The 27,956-nt window shown below is 40.9% G+C and overlaps 1 protein-coding gene across 5 annotated transcripts; it reads right to left on the bottom strand.

The window, feature by feature from the left end:
* Positions 1–8: 8 nt before the first annotated feature.
* Positions 9–26,559, bottom strand: LOC147168438 (serine/threonine-protein phosphatase 2A 55 kDa regulatory subunit B gamma isoform). Of its 5 annotated transcripts, XM_086084056.1 has the most exons (12): positions 23,337–24,042; positions 23,186–23,262; positions 18,414–18,754; positions 14,625–14,781; positions 9,942–10,039; positions 9,502–9,667; positions 8,168–8,280; positions 7,530–7,707; positions 6,802–6,966; positions 5,481–5,650; positions 3,866–3,957; positions 9–2,066 (listed from the first exon to the last, which is right to left on the bottom strand). In XM_086084056.1, exons 4-12 carry the CDS (start codon positions 14,704–14,706, stop codon positions 1,769–1,771), a joined length of 1,362 nt encoding a protein of 453 aa, XP_085940182.1. In that variant the 5' UTR covers positions 14,707–14,781; positions 18,414–18,754; positions 23,186–23,262; positions 23,337–24,042; the 3' UTR covers positions 9–1,768. The 5 variants fall into 5 exon arrangements, 3 of the variants coding, with proteins under 3 accessions (XP_085940182.1, XP_085940181.1, XP_085940183.1); XM_086084055.1 differs by lacking the exons at positions 23,186–23,262; positions 23,337–24,042 and adding an exon at positions 19,030–19,225; XM_086084057.1 differs by lacking the exons at positions 14,625–14,781; positions 23,186–23,262; positions 23,337–24,042 and adding an exon at positions 19,030–19,225.
* Between the last annotated feature and the right edge of the window lie 1,397 nt (positions 26,560–27,956).

Here is a 27,956-nt window from a genome sequence, read left to right as displayed (position 1 = left end):
ACAATGGATGCAATTGTTGAAATCTTTATTCCAAAAAAACAAACAATTCTTCATTCCTGCCTGTTTGACAGGTTTGTCATCAACGTACATGAGCACAAAAATATGCAAAAATTGACATTAGTTTGGTCAGCACATGGAGAAAACTGGAATTTTTTTTTTATTCAAAAAGTGAAATAAAAGAATAAATTGTTCTCCAAAAATAAACAGTTCTGCACATTAGCAAAGTAATCAGTGAGGAAGGCTGAAGAGATAAAAAAGTAGCATCTCTCTGCTGTCGCTTTGGAGGCAATCATCTTGTATTGAGTCCACAGTCACTTTATGGATTGGGTGGGGGGGTGACTCACAAATGCCTGAAAAGAGGGTTGATACATACAGACACCATTTAGGCCCTTATTTTCTTTTACAGTATAACAATAACCCAAAACATTTGTATTAGCTCTCCTTTGCACTGGGTGGATTCCCGTACAGGTTCATTCCAACTGGTACATGTAAGCGTATGAACCGAACATCAGTAAACATGCGTTAGCATCCACAGACGCAAAGGTAAAGAGAGTTCGGTCATCAGTGGTTTCTTCGTGCCGTAAGCATTTTGTACAGCCGGGTCTAAATGATTAAGAAGGCAGCCAAGTCAGTTAGTCAGTCTACAGTAGGCTAAATCCGTTTGACATGCAGCATATTCTTGCTTAATTGCTGATTTTAAAAACTAAACAAAAAAAGGTTTTTTTGTTTGTTTTGTTGCCATTTTGTATTAAAGTAGCACAAAATGCAGCCACAGACCAGAAGCAGAACGTGTGAGATTTGCAAACATGTGGAGGAGATACTTGTGTGCGTCCACACGTGAAGCTACACGTCTGCTTCTGTCTGAAGGAATGTGAGTCTCTCCTGAACCGGAGAGAGCTTGGATCAAGAGGGACGTTTCATCACCATCATCGTGTTGTCATTGTCGTCAGAATTACATCATTACAGAGAAGGGACAAAAAACAACAATGGAGGAGATGGTTTAAAATCAACTCATTCGCTGCCATTGACGGCTATAGACGTCATAAATTCATTTGAACTAAATTTAGTACAGATATAAAATTTGTGATTAATCGTGAGTTAACTAGTAAAGTCATGCGATTAATTACGATTCAAATTTTTAAATCACCTGACGCCCCTAATTTTGAATAATCTTTTATTTCCCAAAAATAAATAATTGTAATTATTTTTTTCAAATTTTTAATAATCTTTATTTTATTTATTTTTTAAAGAAAAGATTATTCAAAATTAGGGGCGACAGGCGATAACCATTTTTAATCGTAATTAATCGCATGACTTCACTAGTTAACTTGACAATTAATCACACATTTTATATCTGCTCTAATACAATAAAACAACTCTAGGTTTTCATACTCTTGTTAACAAAAGTGGGGAAAAAACTTAAACTTAAAGAAATAGTTCAAATGAATTTTTGACATCTATAGCCGTCAATGGCAGTGAATGAGTTAAACACCTGTAACATCAATGCCCCATTTATCATAACTGGTGCTGGTAGCCACAGGGGTTTTGAGTTGGAATACAGAATGTCCATGGCTATAAATAGAGGAGGATGAGGTGGAAAAAGGACATGTAAACATCTCTCCAGTCTGAGGTTTCTCTTCTTAATCCCATCATGGCCTCCTCGAGGTCCTTCCACTCGTCCGTCTGAGGTTGATGAGGAGTTGAGCGTGTTTGTGTGAAGTGTCATGCCCATCCGCGCATAGGATTGCGTACATTCTACCCTTGTTGCTCACGAATGCATCTCCGAGTTGAGTTTGTCCTGAAAGATGTACAAGTTGTTGGTGGCGGCGATGGCGATGATGTTCTCCGCCGGGTGCCAGGCCGTGTGTAGGATCTTCTTGGTGAAGTCCAGGCTGTCCACGCTGATGTCGTCCTTGCGCCGCTTGCCCCCGGTGGCGCACACTCTGCGCGGCTTGAGCACGGCTCGGGGTTTGCTGCTCTCCCGGGATGCTTCTAAGGTCACGTCGCGCTTGGTGTTGCGGTCGAACATGCGGAAGAAGTTGTTGTAGGCTCCTGTCATGATCACGCTACACACACGAGAGGAGTGGAGGGATCCAGGTTATAGGCAGAAAACTCATTGTAGTGGGGGATGATGTAGTGGTTCATGGAGATGAATTTCATGGAGGTGGTTTGTGATCAGTTCTTACTTTATGTTCCATGGATGGGTGGAGGTTCAATAAATTGGGGGAGGTTGTTTTAGCCTGAACGTTCAAATGTCAGTGATTGGTCCACTTATTAAGTCACTACTAGTACAGAATATGTAAAGTATTTTTTGGTGTAACAGATTAATGGCATTTCCATTCATTTCAATGGATAACGATGATTTGAGATATGCATTTTTAGTTATCAGCGTGGTCATTGAACAAATTTAACTCAGATCGTAAAGCAACACTATTGTGAATAAATTAGCCTTGACAACCACCTTAATTGAAACCAATGTAAAGGATTAAATAGTATGTGCATCATAACTTAATTAATTGCTGCTTTTTCTGGTGTACACGACTTCTGCTCTGTATGTCATGCAGACACAAAGAAGAGTTTCACAACTACTGTGACTCAGTAAGTTCAATGGGGGATAAAGAATATATGCCTGTGAGTTACTGATACACTGATAAGTTTTTTTTTAGGGCCAATATTCATTTGCAATAAAAGAAAATATTAGCGTCAAAATGTAAAAAAATAAAAATAACGATGTTGAAATGCTATTAAACATGTTTGTTAAATTTGTTTTTTGAATTTTCAACACTTTGAAGGTTTGTCTTTTAATTTTAATACAAAAAAATCCACAGCTTTCTTTAAAAATGAAAACAAAATTGCAGGGAGCTTCCCGGGTCATCACCATGTGTTAAAGGAAATTAAAAACTAAGCAAGTAAATAACTCCCTATAGTTTTTTTTTTTTTTACTGTAAATAAAGTTTTTCAAAATTTCAACAACAACAACAATTATTGCCGGGCAATCCCAGTGTCAGCATCATCTTTCATAATGTAAAGGGGAAATTTAAATAAATACATAAATTAAAAGTTCCCAGTATCTCACTGAGCAACAAATGCATGCGAATGTAGACAATTTTGGGGTTTCGTCAGGGTTCGTAAAAGGTTTTAAAAGATCTTCGCAGACAATAAAAAATGGTCTGAACATGTTCAAAATTTCTTTGCAGCAAGTAAAAACTGTGAACATCTTACAAATCCTGATGAAAACCCAAAATTCGCTACGTTCGCTAGCATTCACCACTCAGTGAGATGCCAGCTTTATCAGCCTTCAGATTCATAAAAAGGAAGATGCCGATATTTGTCAAAATGCCAAATATCGGCAATGATTATCCTTACTGTGAGTATTGTTATATTATGTTTACATCATGTGTTGTTTGATCGTTTGCATTCAAATAATAGTTGCTTAAAGGGTTCTAACACCGTGGCGCCAATGCTATTCGTTAACATGTTTAACTATATGTGCTAGCATTAGCATAGCGGACTTTAAGGTAAAGCTACAGGGTTAATTTAACACGTGATTCTCTTTGTTTCATGTTTAGTTTGACAGTAAACTTTTTTTTAATGGTTAACTGTCTGCCAAACAGTGCTCGTATCTCAGATTTTGCTCATAAGTCAAAGCACCCCAAAAAAAAAATTGTTAGCCAAAGATGGACAGTTGAGTCTTCTGTACTGTGTTCTTGTACGCCACCTGCCCAGTAAGGTTAATAATTCTCTTTCATAAACATTTACAATACAACTAGTGAAAATGTCTCTAGACGTTTCTTGTGGTACACATTTTTTAAACAAAAGCAGTGAATGCGCTTTGGCTATGGGTTCATAAAAAGAAAAGACAGACCTGTCCGAGCCGTTCCAGGCGCACTCAAACTTGTCGAAGATGCAGTCGTTTTCATAAAGGGAGCACAACTTGCTGCGGAGGTAATCGTGAACCTGGAGGTGAGGAGCACACCAATCAAAAATGTACGCACATCTGCTTTACGTGGCTATTGACTGCAGGTAAACTAAACATAGACACACACACAGAGGAAAACACATGAACCGTGCACAGTTGTAACACTAAACCTCCCCCAAGGCATCGCTAATGAGACTGCGCTCAGCAATATGAGGTACCGGGAGTACATTTTAATCTAAAACTTCATTAACGTCTGGCTTTTATCACACACCAAGGCCACGGTAATCGAGACACACGGCGCACACGTTTCCTAATAATTCTGCCCCCCTTGTGTGTTTTCATGCAACCTGCCTGTGTCAGCAGTGTGTGCGGGTTTGAAATGTACACCTTCTCCTGCCGCTATATGCTCTGCACTGAGCCATCTTTCATCATTCTACATCCAGTCATCACCCCGAGCTGAGGTTGCATTGTTGCTGTACGTCAAACCCGGTGACACTTTTATCCCATAGGGTCTCTTTCTATGGTGAGGGTTACTGTGCCATCTAGGTTTTAAATTATATTCATATGTATGAATGTTCCATTATTTAAAGTACAGTGCCTTACTCTATTCATCTTTTCTGCTACATCCTAAAAGTCTTCCTCTCACTTCCTCGCCTTGCCAACCCCCCCAGCACTCTTTCCCTCCCTCTTCCTCCATTGTGCTGCATTGCAGATCTAGGTGTCAGGCACTGGGTGAAGTATCCCTTCTTCCTCTTAATCTTCATGAGACTGTAAATAGCTCCTCATCGTCCTTACGTGCCCCCAACACTCAGACACGGAGAGCTGTGACCACACTATTATTTTTATTTTTTTTCATTTTGTAATGCGACAGATATATGACGTGTTGCACGTGTTTTTGTTTCACACTTAACTGGCCACTTTGAAATTCTTGATGCAACACGCAGTATGTTCGAGAAAAACACCTTTGCAGGAGCAAGTAGAGAGAGATGTGATGAGCCATGTATGACCAGTAGATCACAGGCGCAAAAAAAAAAGAAGAGCGTGGGCCAGCTCGTGACTACAAACTCCAAGTCAAGCTGACGTATTTGAAGAAGGCACTGTAAGTGCTGCAGCAAAATGTATTAATTAAATCATTTAGATGGCCCATTACATAATTCAAGCACAGGAGGAAGGACAGTTTACACTACAACTGTATTAAAGTGTATAAAATATGCCCATGTGCAATATTTTTGTAATTGCAAATTTTATATCCAAAGCCTGAAAAGGAAGACAAGATCGACTACTATTCCTACCATACGTTTTGGTTGCTTCTGTTGTTGTTGTTTTTGGTCCTGGTGCCGGGTCATTGATTGTTTGGAGTCCTATAAGCCCATTATATTGCATACATGACACAATACTGAAAAAACTTCTATATCAATATCAATGTGACACCTGCCGCACACCCGGATTTTTTTTTTTTTTGTAACAACATTTACGCATGAAAAAAATTCCTTGACCAAAGTATAGTCCACCTTGTCCCCTTTCATTGGAATCAAACATGAAGAAAAAAACATTAGTCTACCTGGTAGGTCTCCAGGGGCTTGCTCTCCATGTTGAGGTCCCACACTTTGGCAGTCAGGTAATCTCTGGTGAGCAGGTAGCGCCCGCTGTGGCTAAACTTGACGTCAGACACAGAGGAGATGATCTCGGAGAAGAAGGAGCGAGCGCTGGGGTCCTCCGGCTCCTCAAACACTGGAGGCGAGGCAAACATGACAAACCTGATAAATGTGCGCACAGTCACACTGCATAATTGAGACAAATTGATGGACATAGGTGGCAATAAGCAACAGACTATTATTAAATTGATCCTTAAATACTTTTGTCCAAAGAGCAGCAAATTACAACATTGAATTACAGTGCTTAACACATACTACGAGACCAACTGTCAGAAAAATGAAAATAAATAATCCATCCAAACACTCTTTGGACCAGAAACACAAATTTTCAAACTCACGTCATCTGTTTTATACCAAAATTTGAAACGGATAACTGGGGCTACTCTGATAATCTGAAATTAAAATTATTTTAATAATACTATTTAGTAGGGGTGTCAGGCGATTAAAACTTTTAATAGTAATTAATCGCATGACTTCAATAGTTAACTCACGATTAATTGCAAATTTTATATCTGTTCCAAATATACAATAAACTTTTCTAAGATGTTATACTCTTGTTAACTTAAAAGTGGAAAAAATGTTAAATACAAAATATGGCTGCATCTTTTAGTCATTGATACAGTAATTTCATAATAATTTATAACATGGAGTTAAAATTAAAAAGCTGTACTGTAAAAAAAAAAAGGTGTGATATTGATTTGTGTTGGTCATTTTTCGGCCACTAGATGTCATAATTGCATTTGTAAGCTCAGTGTATTTTTCTTTTCATATTAAGAGTTATCTCATCTTTAACATGAAGTATCTTGTGAAATTCTGCACATTTTTAAAATTGTAAAATACAACTTGACCCTAGTTTCCACAAATATATGCATTTTTATCAAATGTATTACTGCTAATTTTTGACACGGACCTGTCTGCTGGGTTGCGACTAGAATTCCCCCAGTACAGGCTTTCCAAGTAAGGGGTGGTTAATAATTGTGCGTAAAAATATATATTTTTTAATCAACTCAAAATTAACGCATAATTTTAACACCCCTACTATTTAGTTAATGTTGTGTTAGTGTTTGACAAATGCCCATTCTCAACTGGAGGGGGAGCCCAGGAGCAAAAGTAAAACTGCTGTTCCGTACTGCTACTTTACATTATTTGCTTTGTCCTTCACAAGCGACTGTACTTTATCTGACATTTTTAGGACACCAGTAGGAGCATCTCAGCAGGTTTACTCACATTTGGAGTGTCGGTCGCACAGCGCCGCCTCCCTCATGTCACAGAGGCGCAGGGTGCCTTTGCTGCTGCTGTACACAAACAGGTTACAGTGGTGGGGGTGAAACTCCGCCGCTGTGATCACCTCTGTCAGATCCTCCATGTTGGCTGGCTTGATGTCCACAATGTCTGAGAGAAAAGGCGGAATTGCTCAAGGAAACAACAGTCGGCTTAGCGGGACTGATTTTGCACTTTCTTCCATTAATCCGTTGAATTTATTCAATAAATGAGTCCCTGGGAAACTAATTAGAAATCCACTCAAGTCCATAATAAATACAAGCAGTGTAAGTATTATGTAAATGGGGAAGCAAGAAACCCCACATAAATCTTTAAAATCATTACAAGAGAAAAAAAGCAAAAGCTATATAAATATAGATTGTGAGAAAATGCATTTGACAGTCAGATCATTTGTAATATAATAAATCCAGTCTGGGTCAGGAATGTGGCAATACCGTAACCTATTGAGCTGCAATAAAGCTCAGAAAAGGTCTGAAATATTTATGCAGGCTTTGAATTATTCATTACGATACATTTTCACTCCCCAAGAATAATAATCCCCTCCCCCAATAGTGTTTCTTTGTGCAGCAAAGTGGCACTCAATGCATGTACATTAGTAAAAGATTAGTTTGCCGCATATTGCGCACCATTTACGCCGTGTCTGTTTGCCTCCGCAAGAAGTCAACAAAGGATACTGAAGCTGCGGTCGGTGATGTCCAGATGCCAAAGGTTTATCCTCAGGTCATCGGCCGACATGTAGGTTTCATGGTCGGAGTTGACCGAGATGGAGTTGACGTGATAGGTGTGGGCGTTGGCGAACACCCGCCGCGGGCTCACCTCCACCATTAAGTCCATGGGCTTCAAAACAGGCACCTGTAAAACGGAGGAAGGCATTCGCTATCAGAGGTGACATATTCGGAGACGACAAATGGTATAAATACAGACAGTAGATTCCATTTAAGCTATTTTATTGTATTGTAAATTAATATTTAACCGTCTGCCTCCATTGGCATTAATAATTCATGCTAGTGCCCAAATTCATTTGTTTGATGGCGCAATGGAGTTGCAGCGCTAAGCTTGATGGAGAAAAGCTCATTTGGCTGCTTTTCTATTACCACACAATTTGTGTGTTGCTGTTCCACACCACCACACAAACATTCCCATGACAAGTTAATGCGACAAGAAACATTTGACTAATTCACCCAAAGTACACAGATGTCAGACTGCTGTTCGCTGAATATTTGTTTGCACACTTTCTGTTCTCATACACACCCTTTTTATCAGTTACCCACATCTGCATGAGCAAAGGTGAACAACACACAAACAGACTTACCTGTAGGGAGGTAACAGTGGAAATGTCCTTGATGCGACCTTCCTCATCTTTCAGGTTGTATCCCTCCGGACGTTTGTCTCGTTCACTCACCTTCCACAGCTTAATGGTTTTATCTGGTAAATGAAACAGAAAAGTATGATTCATGATGAGCTTCTATTTTTCTGTGCCTGTTTATGTATTCAAATGTATGTATATAACTCTATTTTTTTTTTTTCAGTCTTTATTTATACAACTCCACTCATATCTATTTTAGTTGCTTTTGTAAAGGGGGGTGGAAAGTTCTGTGTGGGTGAGAATGAGATACATTTTATGAACCTACACACACACATATATATATATATATATATATTAGTGCATTTCTTCCATAGTAAATAATATATTTACTTTGCTATTTAGACGTGTGTGTCTTACTTAATTAAACGGGTGCTGCTCATCTAGGAACAACATTATTGATTACGGTAATTGCCCTGTCAAATGTAACCAGTGTGGCACAATTTTACTTTTCACATAATTCACTCATTTTCTTCACTTCTATTACATTTGTTAACTTGTCGCTCTTTCATCTCTTTGACGATGCTGTTCAGCAAGCTGTTTGGCCGAACAGGTTAGGTATCAGCCTTTTCAGAGTTAATTTCGCCTATCTTTAGGCTAGCACGAACTGTCAGCCGTCTCAGAAAAATGTTTCCGTATCTCACTCTGTGCCTCTTTTTGCTTAACGAGCTGCCGACAAGTGAAAAAGCTTGCGGCCATTCTTTCCCTCTTCTGAATGCGAACACAAGATTTGGGGACAAAGGCGTCATACACAACAGAACACCGGGGCTGCAGAGTAGACGCACAGACTACTGTTGTAAATTGGAGGGGAAAAATACCAATCTTTTTCAGCTAATACCGATCAGCTGAAAATTACACGATCGGCCCAAATTTCCGATCAAGTGATCAGATCAGGGCAACTCTATTATACATCAATCAATAAATATCAATAATGCGCTATTCTGATCTAAAAGATGAAGATTCATCCAATAAAGCCCACATTCTAATTCAATACAAAAATGGCACACAGCAAAAAAAAATCCCCTTGCACAACGCAAATCTAACAAATCTCTTTATCTAAGGGAAAATCTACTTAGGTTTTGTAACTCTGATTCGAATGTAACCTTAATACCATTTATCCCTCTAATGCTCTTCACTTCGTCACATCCACTGGGGCACTGACCTCAGATATTGCCTGCTGGAGTTAAACGTCTCAGGAAAAAGCATTTTGAAATTGGAGTGATGTAATAAGAGACAATTACTAACTTGTTTTCACTGCCACCTGATTTAATGGCAAAACTCACCATTAGTGGAGAGGAGGAAGTGTGCCGCGTTCTGCTGAGGCAGCCATCGGATCTTATTGATCTTCTCCTCAATCTCCAGACTCTTAAGGTAGTCAAACTCGGGCTCATGGCTCTGGAAAGTGCTGTAGACGTTGTACTCTCCCTGGGAGAACAGCTCAGTTTTGCTCTGTGGACAGAAAAAAAGCGGTTACTGTGTGTAAAAACAAAGAAGGGAGGCATTTTATTGGTCAAACAGTATGTGTAACACCACTGAAATCTATCTTGAGGAAGCATGTGGTGTCGACTTTGCAAAACTATAATGACGCACGCTCACGCACAGCAGGAGCATCATCTATTTCGCAAACTAGACTCTACCTGGAGGGCGAGCAGGCTTCAGCCATCACTCCACTTGCGGATAAGGTGAAACTACTCTAATTGTGTGCGTACTATGGTGTGTCTACCTCGGGTTCTCGTTGAAAGATGACCACTCTGCCTCCCTTGTCCCCAGTGGCCAGCAGCTCTCCCGTGTGGTTGAACTCAACAGTGGAGATGATGTCAGCTGTGCGGGGACAGAAAGAGAGACAATGATGAAGGGGGAGGGAAGGGACAGTGAGTGGATCATTGGGGGTGTTGCATGGAGCACAAGAAAAGGATTCATCAGTTGAGCATACACAACCAATTTGTCCACATCATAATTTACCCAAATACACACACAAGGCACACATTTGCGTCATTATGATTCACACATTAAAACGCTGAAGCCCACATGAGTAGCGTCACTTGAGTAATCATCATAAGCGCACTTAAAAAAAATTAAAAAAAGACAATGTTCTCTTTGTCACAACAATGAGCTGAAGAGCGTTTGGAATGATCCTTCACTCAAACTGGATAGTTTGACGTGTTCATTTGTATATTTTTGTCAATGTCTCCACTTGGCATTGAGAGACTTTTACAGTTGTTTTAATATGCCGAATATGTAGTCAATTGTTGATTGAGACACCTGAGGCTTAAATATGTTTTTATCTTATCTATATGGTTGGCTGTTTTCTGTTAAAGCCCGGCTATACACATTTTGTAATGCTTAATAGACTCATTGGAAAGGATGACAAACTACGAAAGGAAGAGTTTGCAGGAAAAAAAAAGTGCCCTTAACAGACTTTTAGCCTTGTTTTCTGACGGTTTTGAGCAGATTTTTGAATGCCCAAATTTAGAAAACTGCAAAGTCAAGCTGATGACAGAAGCAAAAGACGAGCCCATTTCCAGATACAGCACTAGTATGTGTGTCTGCCCCCACTTTGTTATTTTTGTGTAATTTTAACTCGGGATAGGCGAGTACTGATATCAGGGCTGTTTTATGAACAAGAACTAGAAATTAGAAGAATTGAAATTTGCCATTGATTTCAAGCAATTTTAAGGACAAATGCTTTATTGAGATAAATAGGTCTTTAAAAAAAAATGCTCTCGAACATAACATTTGAAGTGAGAAACTCCGCCTATTTTCGTGTTCTGTGAAAGAAAGCAATGTCATGTCATTAACATGAATTCAAATGGCTTCTCCTAGAGTAATAAAAAAGAGAAGAAGAAAAAATAAGCACAAAGCTACCAAATAATCCAACAACGTATTTAAATAGGTCACAGCTGAGCTTTCCATGCCTTCAACAAAGGAGTCCAGAGTTTTGACAGAAAAGAAAGCAGTCCTCAAAAAGCTGTGGTTGTAATAAAAGCAAAGCGCAGAGGGAGCATTTATTGAGAGTGTTGAGATTCAAAGCCGAAGCGCTGCCAATTTTTTGGCGGCCTTGACTGAGACTGAATTTATGATGAGGGCAAGCATTTGTTCTCTGCCTTTGCATCTCCAGACACAAGCGCCACACCGCCTTGCTTCTGACACTCTCACACGCCACTACCTGGGGGTTACGTCTCCTTCTACATTAGACAGTGCACTGATTGTCATTTTCTCCACATTCCACTCCTTTCTCATCTTTGTGGTTGTCTCTCCATATTCAAGCCTGACTCTCATCCCTCCCCCACAGCACTCCGCAGCCCGGCAGTACACTCACTGGTGGTGGTGATGCTGGCAGTGGTGAAATGGGAAAGATGGAGAGGGAAGAAGGGCTTGGGCGGAGGTGGTGGAGGAAGGGGGTGGGCGGGGAAGGTGGGGGGTGTCCTCCAATGAGCAGGGTTGCCTTGGTAACAGGCTGAGCCAACGAGTACTCGACACGGTTAGCCGTGTATGGCATTCTGGCGGAGGAGGAAGTGGGATTAAATCAATCCAGGAAGAAGGGGCATGGTGCAATCATTGAGCCACTTCGGTTTCGCCCACAAACAAATTAATTAAATTATTCCAGGAGACAGACAAACTTATTGCAGCTAATTATTAGAATGCTGGCTGTGAATGTGCCTGTGTATAAGAGCCAGACAACCGTGTTTTCACAGACAGAAGAGCTCAGCTCAGCAAAAACTGCCAGAACAGCACAAATTGTAGCAGCATAAAATATGCAGCACACATTCTTCTCATCGTCCCTTGTTTGACAAACCTCTCTGTGAGCGTCTTTCCAGTTTATAACCTCATTCATCTCTCTAACTTTTGAACAGTCAAGGTGCAGAAAAGACAAGTGCTTCACCATAAACTGTGTGCGTGCGTGCGTGCGTGCGTGCGTGCGTGCGTGCGTGCGTGCGTGCGTGCGTGCGTGCGTGCGTGCGTGCGTGCGTGCGTGCGTTATGGTCTATGCATATCTGCAAGGTTATCAGTACTGTGGATGTGTGTGCTGTTGCAAGCAAGCTGTGTCGGCCTCCCACAGACAGTCATTTGCATCAGCAGGCAATTCTGACTCACCACCATACTGCTGTGTCCACACATGCAACACAACACTCAAACAGGATTGAAACCAAGAGCATGGAAGCAAATTCATCAGTTAGCCTGTATTATGAAATTTGGCAAAGTCTGAACAATGCTCCCCCAGCTATGTTGGTCATGGTTCCCCTAACTCAGCCATACTATAATCGCAGATCTTTATGTGGAATATATGTATATAAAAAGTTTACACACCCCTGTTCCACTGACAGCGATTTTTGGATTAAAAAAACAACAATAACAAAACTAAACAGAGATAAATAAACCATTTCAAAACTTATTCTACCATTAATGCCTACAGTATAACCTTTACAACTCAACTGGATTTTTCTTTAATTTCTTTTCAAGCGGGGCTGTAAAAATAAGCAACTGAAATACAGTAGTTGCAACGGACACAATTTAAAGTGTCTCTGATGAACCCCCAAAAGTTCAGATGCTCTAGTAGGCTTTTCCTGATATCTGCCTTGCTTTATATCAGACACTGAAAGACACTGACTAGTATTTGGAATATAAATCATAATTCCCTCCACCTCGTCTAAAGCCCCAGATCCAGCTAAAGAAAACAGAAAAAGTTTGATACTGTTGTCACCACAATGCTTCACTGTTATGGTGTTTTTTTGCTGATGAGTAGCGGTGGCACATTCTCCAAATCCTCAATTTGATTTGACTTTTTCAATTTTAGAGTTACAATTCGATTCGCTTCTTGATTTATTTATTTTTTGTTACTTTTCTTTACAGCACAGCCTATGCCATTTTTAGACTAGTCTAGTCTACGATCATTGGTTTTATTTATAAAATGTTGTATAGTAAATTTCATTACATAAGTTCAGTCCATTTATGATTTCAAAAGATGGGCTGCACACAAGTGAGGCAATTTCCATTATTTTTGTGTACTGTATCACAGTGTAGAGCAGTGTTCGGAATTACGACCAAATAGTTGGGTTCATTGAACAATAAGAAAATCTCCCAAATGTGGGAAAATGCATATAATAAAACCTGCTCTAAAAACTAACAAATTTTAAAAACAAAATTTAAAATGAAATAAAAAGCATTAGGAAAAACTTTTATAACGCTTGTGAGAGGTTAAACTTTTTTTTTCTTTTTTTTTTTTTAAAGGTCTCTCTCTTTAGAGAATTTTCACCTATTGTGGGTGTGGCTGGAATGCTACCCCCGTAATAAAAATAGACTCACTATAGTCCTCATAAGGAGGACTATTAAGAAAAGAAAATCAATGGGGAAAAGAGTGGGTGTTGGAGGTGGAATAAGGGGGGAATTATTTTTTTATGAGAAGAGATACAATGGGGACAGGGAGGGGAGCAGACTTCCCACTGTCCCAATTACGGATATGTCAGCTTTGGGAAAACATCAACCATTAAAGCCCAGCCAAAAACACACACTCCTTAAAAGCCAGGACAAGACGCCGCTCAGCAGGAGATGTTTGTGTATGTCGGCTAGTATGTGTGTGCAGCACGTGCACCCGGCATGTATCACCAAGTGTATGTGTGCACCAACTGTGTGTACTTAAATTACCCAGTAGAGAAAAAAAAAAAAGATAAACGGGCTGGAAAGAGAAGGGGAATGACTGTCTGAGGTTAAATTGATCCCTGCCCTGCAGTTTAGGAGTTACCTGGGGAAAAAACAGCACGTGTGTGTGTGTTGGAAAACCAGATTAATGGAAAGAAGTGATTCTGTGATGGCACAGCATGGGATCTTGGACACAGAGGAGCAGAGCTGGTGTGAGCCTAATGGTCATTGACACAAACAATTAGAAGGAGCATGCTAAAAAAACAACTCTAATTTTGCTAAGACAATTTGGACTGCTGCGCTAAAATTAGTCATGAACAAAAATACTTCAGATTCGTCAGACAAAAGATTTGGAGCCAAGGGATTTGCACCCAGTTTAGCACCCAATGATATTGAAAACTGTGATTAAGTGTCGACATAAATACTTAAATGTAATCCTGTGCATCTTTGACTTGGGGCGAGGAAGCCCGAAAAAAAACGATAATGAGCTTCTTCTGGTCAAGCTATTTAAGGAAATCAATCACACACACGCACACATTTGTACATCACACAGTCTGGGATAAAATAAAAAAAACATAGCTGGTACAGAAATGGACTGATGCAGACTGACAAACTGAGGTATGAAATATTTGCGACGTTCAGACTCAGACAGAATAATCCCACCGACAAACACACACCCCTGCATGTCTCAGACTCAGGTCATATAACGCGGCTGTTAAGGCGTACTGTACATGTGACCACTGGGGAGATAAGAGGATAGAGCACACACCTTCAGTATAAGAGGAAAACGGCTCAGGCTCCAGAGAAAGGGTAGTGATGTCGGAGCACAGCACCTGGATGGGGCTCAACATCCTGGGGGAGGATTCCAGGGTGGAGAGGGGTGGACGGGATGGGCGGAGCTCTTCAGGCTATAGCCAGGAGCAGCCCTGCAACAGGAGCAAGGATGGAGGAAGAAGAGGTGGGTTTCAAAGGGGAAGGTCAGAAGGAAGTGGGGAGTGGTTAAGGTGGGGTATGGGTTACTACCACGTTTGGCCATGAGTACTCACCAAATAGTTCAGAGAGGTGATGTATTCATGAGCATACTACTGTATATGTATGACACGTGCTTTGGGGGGAGGTTTTGCCAGGAGAAGAAGTCATGCAGGGTACACACATACAGTACACAGAGCTAAATGAACATCAGTGAAGTTCATTTGTCAAGGGAGACCCCGTCTTAAATACCAGGAAAATAAGGTTTATTTTCCACCGTAATTCTTCAAATGTTGGCCTCTGCTTTAAGAGATTCCAATTTGCAATGAAATACTGGGTGCAACTCTGATCAAAAAGATGACTCATCCTCATGTTGTATGTAACAACCTTTTATTATTATACCTGTATTTGATATAACCATGAGTAGAAGTCATCAAAAAGAACACAGCGGTGGTGTAGCTATTTGTACAAATATAATTTATTTGATGATAGTAAATTATTACACTACATTGAAATAACACTTACAGTATGTATATAACAATAACAATAATAGTACAAAATGTAATGTACTAAATAGTTTAATTAATATTCAATGAAGACAAAAAATATTTTTGTAAAAAAAAAAAAAAATCTAAAAATTCAGTTATAAAATTACAATGATTTCCTTTTTAATACATGCCTTACCTCTAAAGACCTGCAGCTCTCTGCAATTGAGTAAATAAATACATAAATAAATAAATGAGTTTAATACATATATTAAACACCAGCTAAGGCACATTTCTTGAATCAGATATTTTCATTTACATATATAATTCAAGTTCTTGCCTTTCATTGTGATATGAACTGCTAAAAAGCATTCATTTTTCAAACCAAAACTTTTGTTCACAATAATATGCTTTATAGAGCCCCGCTCGTCTAAATACAGTATTCTGATTAAAATTGTTTGTGGAATATGAGTTAAGCAACAAAATCCATCTATTTTTATCAATCCCATGGGGCGGCTATTTTATCACTTGCTATCAACGGAAAATTACATCACAGTTGCTCAGGGCTCAGGTAACGTCCAATCATGGTGCATCTGTTTTTTTGACGCTCAGTATGGCTGTTACCTGATCCCCGAGCAGCTGTGATGTAATTTTCAGTCGACAACATGTGGATAAAAACTGGTGGATTTTGCTGCTTAACATTAATCAGAAAGCTGTGTCTAGGCACATAGAACATATTACTGTAAAGAACATTTTTGTGTTGCCATCCCCTTTAATTTTCATATGATTTAGCACTTGAAATCCACTCAAATGTTTTGGCTGTTAGATGAGCTCATTTAGGTGCAACGTTGTGTTAATGGGCTGATCCAACAGTTCAACAGCTAAGACAAGCGTACAATCGTGAGCCCTTTAAAAAAATTAATCATAAATAAGTTATTCCCAAAACCCCGGGGAAATAGCAGAAGGCAAGGCACAATATTTGGATGAGAAATATTTCATGAGTATTAAAAAGCAAAGCCTCATCCATCCCTGGAGACAATTCTACTCCAGTTAGAGCTTTGTGTAACAAAGGGAGCTAGTGAAGAGCGAAAAGGGAATAAAAGAGAAAAGGTAGAAGAGATGGTGAGAAGTGGGGAGGGGAGGAATTGTGAAGGGAGGTTAAGCACCCCTCCTTTGTAGATTTTGAAGGCCATGGAACTCCCCATGGAAAGGTCTTGGGATGTACTTTTATATATTCACATGGACGCGCGCACACACACATTCATGCAACCTGAGTGAACAAAGACACATTGGATGTTCTCACAAACGAATATAAGAATGCCACACAGGCAAAAGGTGGAAATCAATGGTCATACACACACACACAAAAAGAAAACCCACACACATTTAGAACCACTCTCACACATCTCATTCCATCTGCCTTCAGCACTAACATACAACCTTTCAGCAATGTTGGCTAATTATTTGGCAGACGCGCCACTTTAGCAATGCTGCAATACGCTTTGGAGAATGCTGGGGAATGGGGAGAGAGGCGGGCATGGGAAAATGTGGAAGAAGGGGAGCTGACATGGAATTAAAGGCAGGGAATGAATCATTTTGTTTGTATTTGTGACAGAAGCTAACCGAGTGGTTCTCAGACATTGACTTACTTATTGTCCTGCAACTATCTGTCAGCAGGCGACGGGTAAAGTGTTGCACTCATCTCATCTCTGTCTGCGATTTGTGTGTGTTCATGTGTGTGTGTGTGGCCACCATGCTGAGAGCTCATCAGTAATTCGACCGGAATAGTGCCTGTCTGAGGGGCGGAGAATAATTAATCCTGCCATTATTGGTGGGCGGAGCCAACCTGTCAGTCATACCAGCCAAGCATGAAAAGCAGCATGTTTTTATCACAGACTGTTGCTATGGCAATAATGCATGCTTGCTGGTGTCGGATGTTACCAACGACTTCCTGCAGCTCCGTAGCCTCTCGGACAAAGGCAGTATTACGAAGGAAATGTGTCAAAGAAAAGGTCAAAAGCAGGAAAAAACCTGCTAGAAAACACAACGGGGGCCTTGCGTCAAAAATGAACACCTTCAACAGGCTGCGCTGCAGGTCTCCTCTGACTAATGCTGACTGAAGGTAATTATTTCACAGCACAGACTCGGAACACTCAATTCAAGTGACAGGGAGGGAAAATCCATCAGAAAAGTGAGATTAGCATTATAATTGTGGTTAACAGAGGGTGCGGGGGAGCAGAAAACAAAGTGAAATTGTTTGTGTGTACAGCTGGACTGGCTGTAATATTCCCTCTGCTTCAAATTTGATATGCTATCTATTTAATTTGACACCCTGTTTTATTACATTGGGGAGGAGATGGTGCACTTGTGTCTCACAGAGGCAATGTTGGAGACTAGGGGCTCTTTCGTAGACAGCACACGTTCGCTCGGACGTAAAAACTAGCACATCTTGATTTTCGTACAGGTGCAAGCCTCACTTTAGCCTGTTTGGGAATTTGGCACACCAAGCTATGCAATGCCAAGGGTTTGTCTTTTTTATTTTACATGCCATTGGAGCACCTGACAATGTGATTTCTGAAAGTAAAAGACTAATCTTTAGACCAGCTACAAGCAAGTCTAAATTGTGGCGTAGGTGGTTATGCGCCAGATTCTGAGCAAGTGCCCGTTTCTAACCGCGCGCATCTACAAAAATACCAAAAGAATGAAAACTCCACCCATGTGCTAGACTTGTGCTCATCACAAAAAATAGGGCTCTAGGTCTGCAGTTACAAAAACAAACATGCAGGGCTGATCAATTCTTTCCTGCAGTGCATTACACAACACAAGAGGGCAGTTACAAAAGCTTGAAAAACAAGGACTGAAAAAAGAAGAGTACAATCAAATAAAAGGAGAGGAAGACTTGCCAAGACAGTTCAATTCTGTAAATTAGAGAGATGCTGTTACTACTTTTTGCCGCCCTGTCAGCACTTCATCGATCAACACAGATTAAGAGAACGATTAAGGGCCAGTCCAGCTCTTCTTAGTAAACACTTGTACATACACTCTATAAGTCGCAGCATGTTTAAACATAGCTGTCACACACAATCACTCTCCGGTCTGCTTACCTTCAGTCACATAGTTGTGGTCGGGGAGGAAGCCGCGGTGGTTGAGTGTCGGGGTGGCGTCAGTGTCTTCGCCCATCAGCGGGGCTTGGGGGAGCGCCCGTCCTGGGGGGGCAGCGTGGCGGAGGTGGCGGTGCTGAGGGTGGCAGAGCAGTATCGGAGGGGGTGGTGGGGAATCCGGCCAGCGCAGCGCCCATTACTGCTGCTCGCCGACGCCTCGTCAGCACAGAGCCGCAGTCATCCTACAGCTGATGATGAGGGGGGGCAAGCCGGTGTGAGATGTGGACCTGTCCCAATGGTTGTGCGAGGGTCCTAACACAAGTAAGTGGGGGCCAGATGTAAACCTGTAAAGGGTGAGAGAATGTGGAAGTTTGTAGAATTTCATTACATTATAGAAAGCAAAAACTTCATTTAAGACAACAGCCTGGCAATAAACACATACATAGAGGACATATCAACAGAAATAATCAAGCATAGTCTATTCATGTATGGATAATCCAGAAGAGGGTGTGGGGGAAGGGGAGTGTTGGATGAGCCGATGGTGTCTCCGCAGTGCTGATGCTTCTGCAGTAAACTCACAAGCATGGACACACACATCCAACACCACAAACACACCCACCTGCACTTATCTGCACTAGGAGCTCTTGGAAGATCCTCCAGAAAAAATTAAAATAAATGTCACTCCTTTCACATTAGCTTATAACAATCCCTGAATTTTCTGCTCGTCGAGGATGAGGAAAACCTGCTGGTGCTGCTGCAGTCTGCACTCTCGTATGCATGGGGCAGAGTGAAAGGTAGAGAGAGAGAGGGAGGGAGGGAAGGAGAGAAAGTGACTGTGTTGTATGGCGATGCATCAGACCGGGCCACGCCCACTTTGCAGCACAGCCAATCATGACAAAGACGGGATCATGCCTGACCACTGAGCACAGGTTACTAAAGACCACAAATAGGAGTCCGCAGCGGAAGGGACTGTCTTTAGGGGGGAATTAACAAGAGATAAGGCAGATAAATGAGTGTCACCACACAGACTCGTCGTCACCTGGAGACACGATAGCACAGAGATAATTGCCACCTCCATATCTTAAAAAAAAGACGCATGGCAATTTAATAGTAGTTTGATTGTCCATGACCTTAAGAACTGCCATCCTTGTGTATGAGAATACAGTATTGCCATGTGGCCTCAGGAACACGGCGGAAAAACAGTCAATTAGCATAGTTCATCGCTACCTCTAAGAATGCAAGCTACGGTGAGAAAAACGTGCTGTGGTCTGACGAGTCCACATTTCAAATCATGGACGCCATGTCCTCCGGGCCAAAGAGATCCAAATTCTTAGCGCAAAATTCAAAAGCTAGCATTTTTTTTTTATTATGATTTGTCTTGGTCTCATTATAATTCGAAAAGGGGTATGTAGACCTTTTACATCAACTGTATGTAGTTACATATGCCTGCAAAATAAATAACTAAACAAACCAAGAAATGGCAAATTAAGCTCTCATTTTTTATCTTGAGTGTCAAACAACACTAATCAAAGTGTCTCGATGTATAACCAGCCTTTAGCATATTTATGAAGATATGAGGTTGAAATGACACATTTCAACATTCCTTTGAAATGCAAATGACTCTCGAAATCTACCAAATTTTACTCGGAATATCAATTAGATGCCATCAGTTTAGATTTGGCAATGCTCTGAAAATAGATAACAAGAAAATCCCTCATTAGTTTGATCAGTAGTCCTGCAAACCACTGACAGACTGAAACCCCTTCAAATTAGTGCAACACACACACACACACACATCGAGGCTTCCGCCACTGTGGCAACAGAGTGATGGCTGCCAGTAACAGTTGGTACCATCACTGGCGCTGGCTGACGGCCACCAGGCATTAAACCCCGCCAACCCCCACAGCAGGATAGGAGTAGAGCTGTTTATCTGACTTCTTCAGCATGGCAACATTGCCCTCCTCCATATAGCGACATTGTACTTCGTTTTAAACACCTATTCATGTTAAACTATAAAATAACAAATCCTCCTCATAAATCTATAATCCAATTGCCGTTTTTTTTTTTTTATTCTTTTTTTAACCACCTTCTTCTTTTGCACTTACAAAATGGCTAAGCATCTCATCGAAGCAGTTCATGTCCAAAAAGGAACAAAATCAATTACATTCACCCAAACAACTCAAAAGTCTATATGCTCTCTCCATATTGAAAATGATCCAGCCATCATAATTACCACCATCATCAGAACATGTAACAGTAAATCAGGCCAGCTTGTCCTTGTTGACCCAGCGTACCTGACCTGCCTATCTCCTGTGGCGACCAAGCCATTAAGCCTAGGACTAGTGTTGTTACCTTGGCGACAGAACTATAAGAGTCAGCCACTGCCATCATCACTTGGACATGGATATGCCCTGGGCCTGGAGTGAACATTGTGTACCCACATAATTTACAAGCTCAGATGCAGGACTCCAAATGTCATGTGTGAGTTACTTTTTTTCTGGGGACAAAATGCATTCAAGTTGTTTTAGCTTAATGAAAGTGTGATTCACATCTGCTCTGTTATATCACCAATGAGTTATGTTTAGTGATTAAAGTGCTCGCGGACATTTTACATTCGACACCTTTTCGTTTACGTGATGCAGTTTATGTCAAAATGAGTTTCTGACAAATACAGATAAGTGGACTTAGTAGAGGTATTCTCCACATCCAATCTACTGATAACAATCAGCATCCCTTTATCAGTGGTATTGTGTCCTGTGGTGATTGTGACCTTGTGCCCCTGTTGACCAGGTGCTTTTTCTCTTTGGCCAAACACCCCCACTACACGGGTTGCTTAGCAACCAGTGACCTGCTGGTCATGTGAATGCACTGTGCACACACTTTCTGAGAAAAAAGAAAAGAAAAGGGTATTATCTAATCCAGTTATTATTCCTGAAATACAAATACAAATTATTTTTGGCGGATTACTCACAAAATCAATCATATCTCAAATTTATCAATGATATGCAGAAACTCCCCCCAGTCTAATAATACTGGCACATTAAGTGAGTGGTTAAATACCAACTGCATACATTAGATCAATCCAATGCCCTGAGCGGGGACGTTGTAATCCCTTAAAAGAGAGGTTTCACTTCAGTAATGGCGACTCACATCAAGACAGAGATTACGATCAGAAGTCCCTGAGCACCGGCAAAGGCTCACAACATAAAATGCACCAGAGGGAGAACATGTAACGCATGAAAATGCAGATGATGTGAGCAATGAGCTGTTTCCTAATGCCTCCTGCAGAGCACGGGTAAATATTCCCTCACATTTTACACCAGCATGACATATTTCGAGAGAGTGGAGCAATAACTGGGGTGTCTCGCGGTTCATTTTACTCCTGGGGGATTATAGGATGATGATGGAATGACACTATGGCCCAGAAGCAAGAGGTTGAGTTTTTTTTTTTTTACTTCCCTGGTGAATTAAAGCAGCTGCCTGAGGGTGGGAGAAATAAACTAAAACATGGGCACATAAAAGGTAAAGAGTACATTATAGCCTAGCCAGACATGGCAAATAGTGATTACGACATCTATTGTGAGCACTAACATTAAGAACTCATTTAAACCAAATCAACCTATACTGCAGGAATGGCCTGTAAAGCCATTAAACCGTAATTTATATCGTCTGCTTTTACTCAATGTCCGAGAGCAGAAAGCAAAGACTTGCGTTTGTGTGTATATACCTGCATCATCATATACATGAATTTGCTCCTCCCCCACCACACACACAACTCAGTCCTCTATGGTCAGCTGTTCATTTGTTGCCATTCCTGCTGGTGTGAACTGCAAAGCTTCTTAGAGCAGAAAGGAGATTACATAAAAATAAATGTATAAACAGAAAACACTGCAAAACCACAATGACCCAGTTTGCATACGGTACATACAAATATATGAAAGTACTCCAGTACCCAAAACTGTGGAAGGAATCGGGTCTTGATTTGGCTTTTACAACCACATACAACAGGGAAGGGCACTTGGCGGCCCGTGTGCCCTTTGATTAATTGAAATAGAAAACACACACACACAAACAAACAATTTTGAAAAACTTTATGATGTTGTCCTCAATACACAAAAAGGGGGGGGGGGGAATATTTTAAAATACAGATTTTTTTTTTTTAATCTGCGAATCTGCAGATGCCGAACTACAAATACGCAGGGCTCGTCTGTATTTTGAAGATGTAATATCAACAGTCACCACCAGATAGCAGACATATAGGCACTTACTCTTAAAACACTGACTGTATGCTACAACGTGAGTAGGCCAATATAATATTTTTTTGTAATGCTATGCAGGACAGACATAGCATCTCTATAATATGTATTAACATTTTGAGCGAGTTGATTTTAGTTTAAAAAATGCACAAAATTAATTATTGGACTTATTGTTGGTTTGCTGTTTAGCAGTTTTGTCCAACCCTTGAATAGCAATTACAATAATAATAATAATAAAATCACAGAATGGGGTTGTTATTTTGTTGTTTGCTTCATTTCCTTTGTGGCTGGGTTAGGATAGTCATGCATTGGGAAATGAATGATCAAAACCTAAATATACCAAGAGCACATATTTTGCATGTGTTCATGTATTTTGTCCATAATAAAAATATACAGTACATTGTTGTGCATTAAATGGTTGAAAACCTGAAGCTTTAAACAGCAGGAATTCAAATCATCAATCCTCACACATTGCCGAGTCATTATAAATAAATAAAAACATTCAAATGTTTGTCTCACTTTTTAGTCGTTCTTTTCCCGTCCCTCTGCACAGATGACTCTTTAGGAGAGAGGTGGGTCCAATGAGTCTCTGCAGCCTGGGGGAGAAACAGTAGTCACAATCTATGCCCAAGTGAACCACACATCCCATTGCTACCATTTGAATACATACCTAAAGGCTGTAATTGTGGCGTGGTCAGACCAGGACTTATTTTTGTAAGTTTAAAAAAAAATACAATTGTCAGTATTCATATGTATTACATAAAGAAACCAAGCACACAAACAATGATTTGGCCTTATATGAACTTGCTTTGAGACTGACTTCAAGAGACATTTGATGCTGACAATCATGCAAATCTATGCAAAGATCAAGGAAAAATATCAGAAATGGGGCACAGTGGGAAACATGCTGAGGGCTACATGTCTAAAATACTGTCTGAGATTCATGGCGCTTGTGTGTTAATGCTGCCACCAAGTGGTGAGAGTGCAAAGACAGTCAGTCAACAACATTTCTGGTTGACATTCAGTAGTATTTAGGACTAATTCCTTTTTTAAACAGGCTGTGAAATTCCAATTTATTTTATTTGTAAAATACTACTCAGTATGTTGTGCATATATTTTACCTACATTTGCATGCTATTTGTCAAAGCTTAGCAACTGTATTTCCTTATGGAAGCAAGTGAAGTCACGTGAATGGGTATTTCCTTTCCACAAATGGAAGAATAAATGAAAATTAATAATAATCCAGGTAGAACAATGGATTCAATCCAATAATGCACAATTAAAATGAAACCTAATGGGAACATTGAGAACATTGATTTTGTCATATTTTAAATGTAACATATGAAAGTCAGTCAAATAGAACTGATGCATTTTGGTGCTTAATTAAGAGCATAACCACAGTTTTAAGTGGAGGCAATGTCAGGTTCCTGCTGCCGCTCCATGTAGTACGCATCACCTTGGTGGACTCTGTGATTGTGCACCCTAAGGTTCCCTCTGTGGGCGAACCTCTTTCCACACTCGACACAAGCAAAGGGCCTCTTCCGCATGTGAACGTCCCGTTGGTGGGCTCTCAAGTTGCCACTACGGGCGAAGCGCTTGCCGCACTGCACGCAACCAAAAGGCCGCTCGCCGGTGTGCGTGCGAGTGTGGACGGTGAGCTCTGAGGGGGTGAGGAAGCTCTTGTCGCAGAACTGGCAAGGATGCAAGCGGACCCCTGTGTGGCGTAACAGGTGTCTGCGTTGATGGGAGGGGTAGGTGAAGGTGAAGGTTTTGGCACAGTACGGGCAGGTGTAAGGGCGACCGCTCCCTCCACTGGGAGCTCCACTGCGGCTCAGGAGGCTTGCTTGTCGTGTCTTGAGAGCCTCCGAACTGGACTGCCGGCGTAGGGAGTCTCTGTTGCTACATAAGGCTTGCCTAGCGTGACTAAAAGAGCCACTCCTGTCATCACTCCATGGTGAGAGAACCTGCGGCTGATGTTGCTGAACTTCAGTTTGCTCTGCCCTTAGGTCATGCTCTGACTTTTGATGAGAGTTGTGCTTCTCTGGTTTGTGCTCCGTGAATACGAAAGGGTTCAATTCCTCTTTGGCGTTGTTCTCAGTCATGCAAGTCATGTCAGTGCCAGTACTGGTGCCGGCTGTAACAAAGCAGCTGGTGCCTGTCACCTGCAACCCCTCCTGGCTACACATCCTACCTCGAGTGTCATCCAAAACAGGTAACCATTGCCTAGGCTGGGATAGGCCAGTTTCATGTCCTGGGGAGCAACATCCAATCTTGGAAGTGGAGAGAAAAAGGGGGCAAACACTTTCATGCTGTGGTCGGTCTTCAGTAGGCCTCATCTGATCGCAATGAGACACTTCAGACAACACAAAGGGGAAAATGTTAATTGAAAAAATCGGATTCTCGAAAATACTGTATAATCTGATAAACAAAGGTTTCAGCAACTTCTTACATTTGGCTTTAGTGTGTGCGTCAGTCAGCGAATCAGTTGTCCTCTGGTCTGTGATGACATTTTCCTCAGAGTCTTGAGACCCCAACGGAGGCTGAGATTCATCACATAAGGATGTACAAGATGCACATGTAAGTTATGGCTACTAAGAAATTGCTTCCTAAAAATGCATAGTCTGTAAGGGCAAAAATGCATTGCTTATAAAATACCAATTTATGCCACAGAGCATATTTTAACCATAAATGACAGCACAATGAATTTGTTTGTTAGAGAATTAAATGATTGATTGGACATGCTGGGGTGGTGTTGTGTATGGTATATGAGGAAATTAAGTAAATGGTACTTTTAAATTTTCTGAAAATCTGTGATTTTGGAGATCTGTGCTGCCAACATTACATAGTTGGGAATTCAAATTGTTATCATGTAAATTCAGATTCCATGGGGAAATGCATATATTTATTTGACAAATAGGACAGTCAAACCTCTTGCTTTACTGAAGTGTTAGAATCTGTGACCTCCTTCGGCTTACTCCGGCTCTTATTGTCAACACCATCTAGCTCCTTTCCTGTGTAAAATACAGCATTTCCTTCTATAATTCCAAAGAGAACAACACGTGGGTAACAAATCTTGACAGCTTCTGAATTACTGTACCTGCTTCTATCAGATGTTTTGTCCTCAAGATGTCCCCTCCTCCTGCCATGGTACTCTGCCTCCTCTCCACTTGCTCCAGCTTGGCGAGGAGGCTGGATATCTGCGCCTGCTGCTCACACATGCTGTTCTCGAAGATCTTGGCGATCTCGCACACGGCAGCAGCAAGCAGAGACTCCATGACAGCGGCCACCTGAGTATGGAAGGCACCCCCCACGCTGTCCATGGTGTCACGTGATTGATAGCTCGAAGCTGAGGCGGTCTGATTGCCAGCTGACAATCTGCCACTAGACGACGTTGACACACTAAGCTAGCTCATTTCCACCATCTTTTTACATTTGTTAACCGAATTCCCGTTTCACTAAATCTGTTTAACACAATTTACACATGAAGGCATCGGTATTACACATCCAACTTTAACGGGTGGCACAATAGATGCCCGCTAGCTACCGTCGGCTAAAAAGAGTTTGCGAACATTAAATGAAAATACATGTATAAGGTAGGAAACTTTATAACCCCCTGTCGGTTCTTTATCTATAGTGTCCCTTTAAATCCAAAGTGACAGTTACCCGGCTGCTATGGAGGCGGGAGCTTGTAGCTACGAGCCGTCAGTCAAGCTAGGAGGTTGAAGTCTGTCGCGACCACCGGCAAATCTCGTGAGAATACAGCTAGTTTAAACAATACTTTTTTTCGTTCTTTTTACACACGTGAAAAAAGTGAGGCTATTTGAGGAAACTATCGTACTTTTCCAGCAGTAATAAATACAACTGTTACATTTACGCACGTCAATTGCTTTGTTATTCAGGCAAATACAAGTCTAACACATTCAACAATATGAGAGCAAGGCTAGAATATTGTAGAATCATCGTCAAACGTACTATAAAATATAGTACATAAAAGGGATCATGTAATATTCTATGGCGGGCTACACAGTTGTGTGCATGTAATAATGTATGAGAAAATATTTCATTATTATTATTTTATTGACGTATTTCCATGTAATCTTTTTTATTTTGTATTGTGTCTGTGTCAATCAGTGCTGGCGGGGGCTGGAGGTCTGTGGGGGATGCTCTTGATCCCCCCAACCTCCACTGTGGCATGTCCAGGCCAAAGAAATTAAACTCCTTTGTCTGCGATGAGATTGAAAAAGTTACAACCGGCCGATAACCGTTACACATATAAAGAGGTTGGGGAAACAATTATAATTGAACATTTTAGGAAATTACACATTGGGTGCTCAACATGATCAAGTACACCACGCCTTTATATAAAAAAACATGTTAACCGTTATCTCAGGGAACATAAAAATGATTTTCTGAATTTTTATGACAATTGGATTCAGCTCTGCTTGAATTCTCATAAATTAAATTTAGCTTATCTGTACCTTGATTCATGTACACTCACTGTTGTTGTGTTTTATCCTAGCTTTTAGATTTAAATATGTACTTTTCCTTTAACATTACTTCTATTTTACCTATCTTTGTACCTGCACTAAAATAAATTTAGCATTCGTAGCTAGCGTGCCAAAAGTGGTCATAACACTCTAGCCTGGTAAAAGGTAGATTTGAAAGTAATGGCTCAGTGGTTGAGTGGTCGTCTCCCATCCGTGAGGTTGTGTGTTCGATCCTTGGTGACCATGTCAAAGTGTCCTTGAGCAAGACGCTGAACCCGGATTTGCTTCCAGTGGACCTGGCAGTGTCTTGCAGCAGCCGACCACTGGTATGTGTGTGTGTGTGTGTGTGTGTGTGTGTGTGTGTGTGTGTGTGTGTGTGTGTGTGTGTGTGTGTGTGTGTGTGTGTGTGTGTGTGAATGGGTGAATATGAGGCTTAAATTGTAAAGCAGCATATGTTGTAGTTAAAGTGCTATATAAAAAGCAGTCCATTTACCAGCTAATACAATACTGTAAACGCGACGCTGCAGGGACTTAGCGTTTCTGAACACCATTTTCTTCAACGTTAAAACATGATTCCATCCGAGTTTTTTTTTTTAGAGCATAAACGCTACAACACGACACCAACAAAGCATTGTTTTTTTATTACCTTGCAAAGGGAACTTTGGCGTGTACGCGTCAGAGTCGTCCTTGGATAATTTTGCCACGAATTTTGTCTGTCAGGCGTTTGTCCTCGAGTTTATCAGTTTATAGTTTTTTTTTTGTTTTTGTTTTTAATAATTATCGTTTGTTGACTTTGGCATGAC

Source organism: Leptonotus elevatus, chromosome 9, assembly GCF_054856555.1.
Source record: "Leptonotus elevatus isolate MCC_2025b chromosome 9, RoL_Lele_1.0, whole genome shotgun sequence".
Lineage (NCBI taxonomy): Eukaryota > Metazoa > Chordata > Actinopteri > Syngnathiformes > Syngnathidae > Leptonotus > Leptonotus elevatus.
Note: the sequence above shows the minus strand (reverse complement) of the source record. Positions and strands in the feature narration are given on the sequence as shown.

What these genes read in the sequence shown, in the direction of transcription:
- LOC147168438 (XM_086084056.1), bottom strand. Translation starts at nt 14,706, where the DNA reads ATGTTGAGCCCCATCCAGGTGCTGTGCTCCGACATCACTACCCTTTCT. An exon ending in GTGCGACCGACACTCCAAAT is followed by an intron (nt 5,651 to 6,801) that starts GTGAGTAAACCT and finishes CCTCGCCTCCAG; the next exon opens with TGTTTGAGGAGCCGGAGGAC. An exon ending in AGCCCCTGGAGACCTACCAG is followed by an intron (nt 3,958 to 5,480) that starts GTAGACTAATGT and finishes CCTCACCTCCAG; the next exon opens with GTTCACGATTACCTCCGCAG.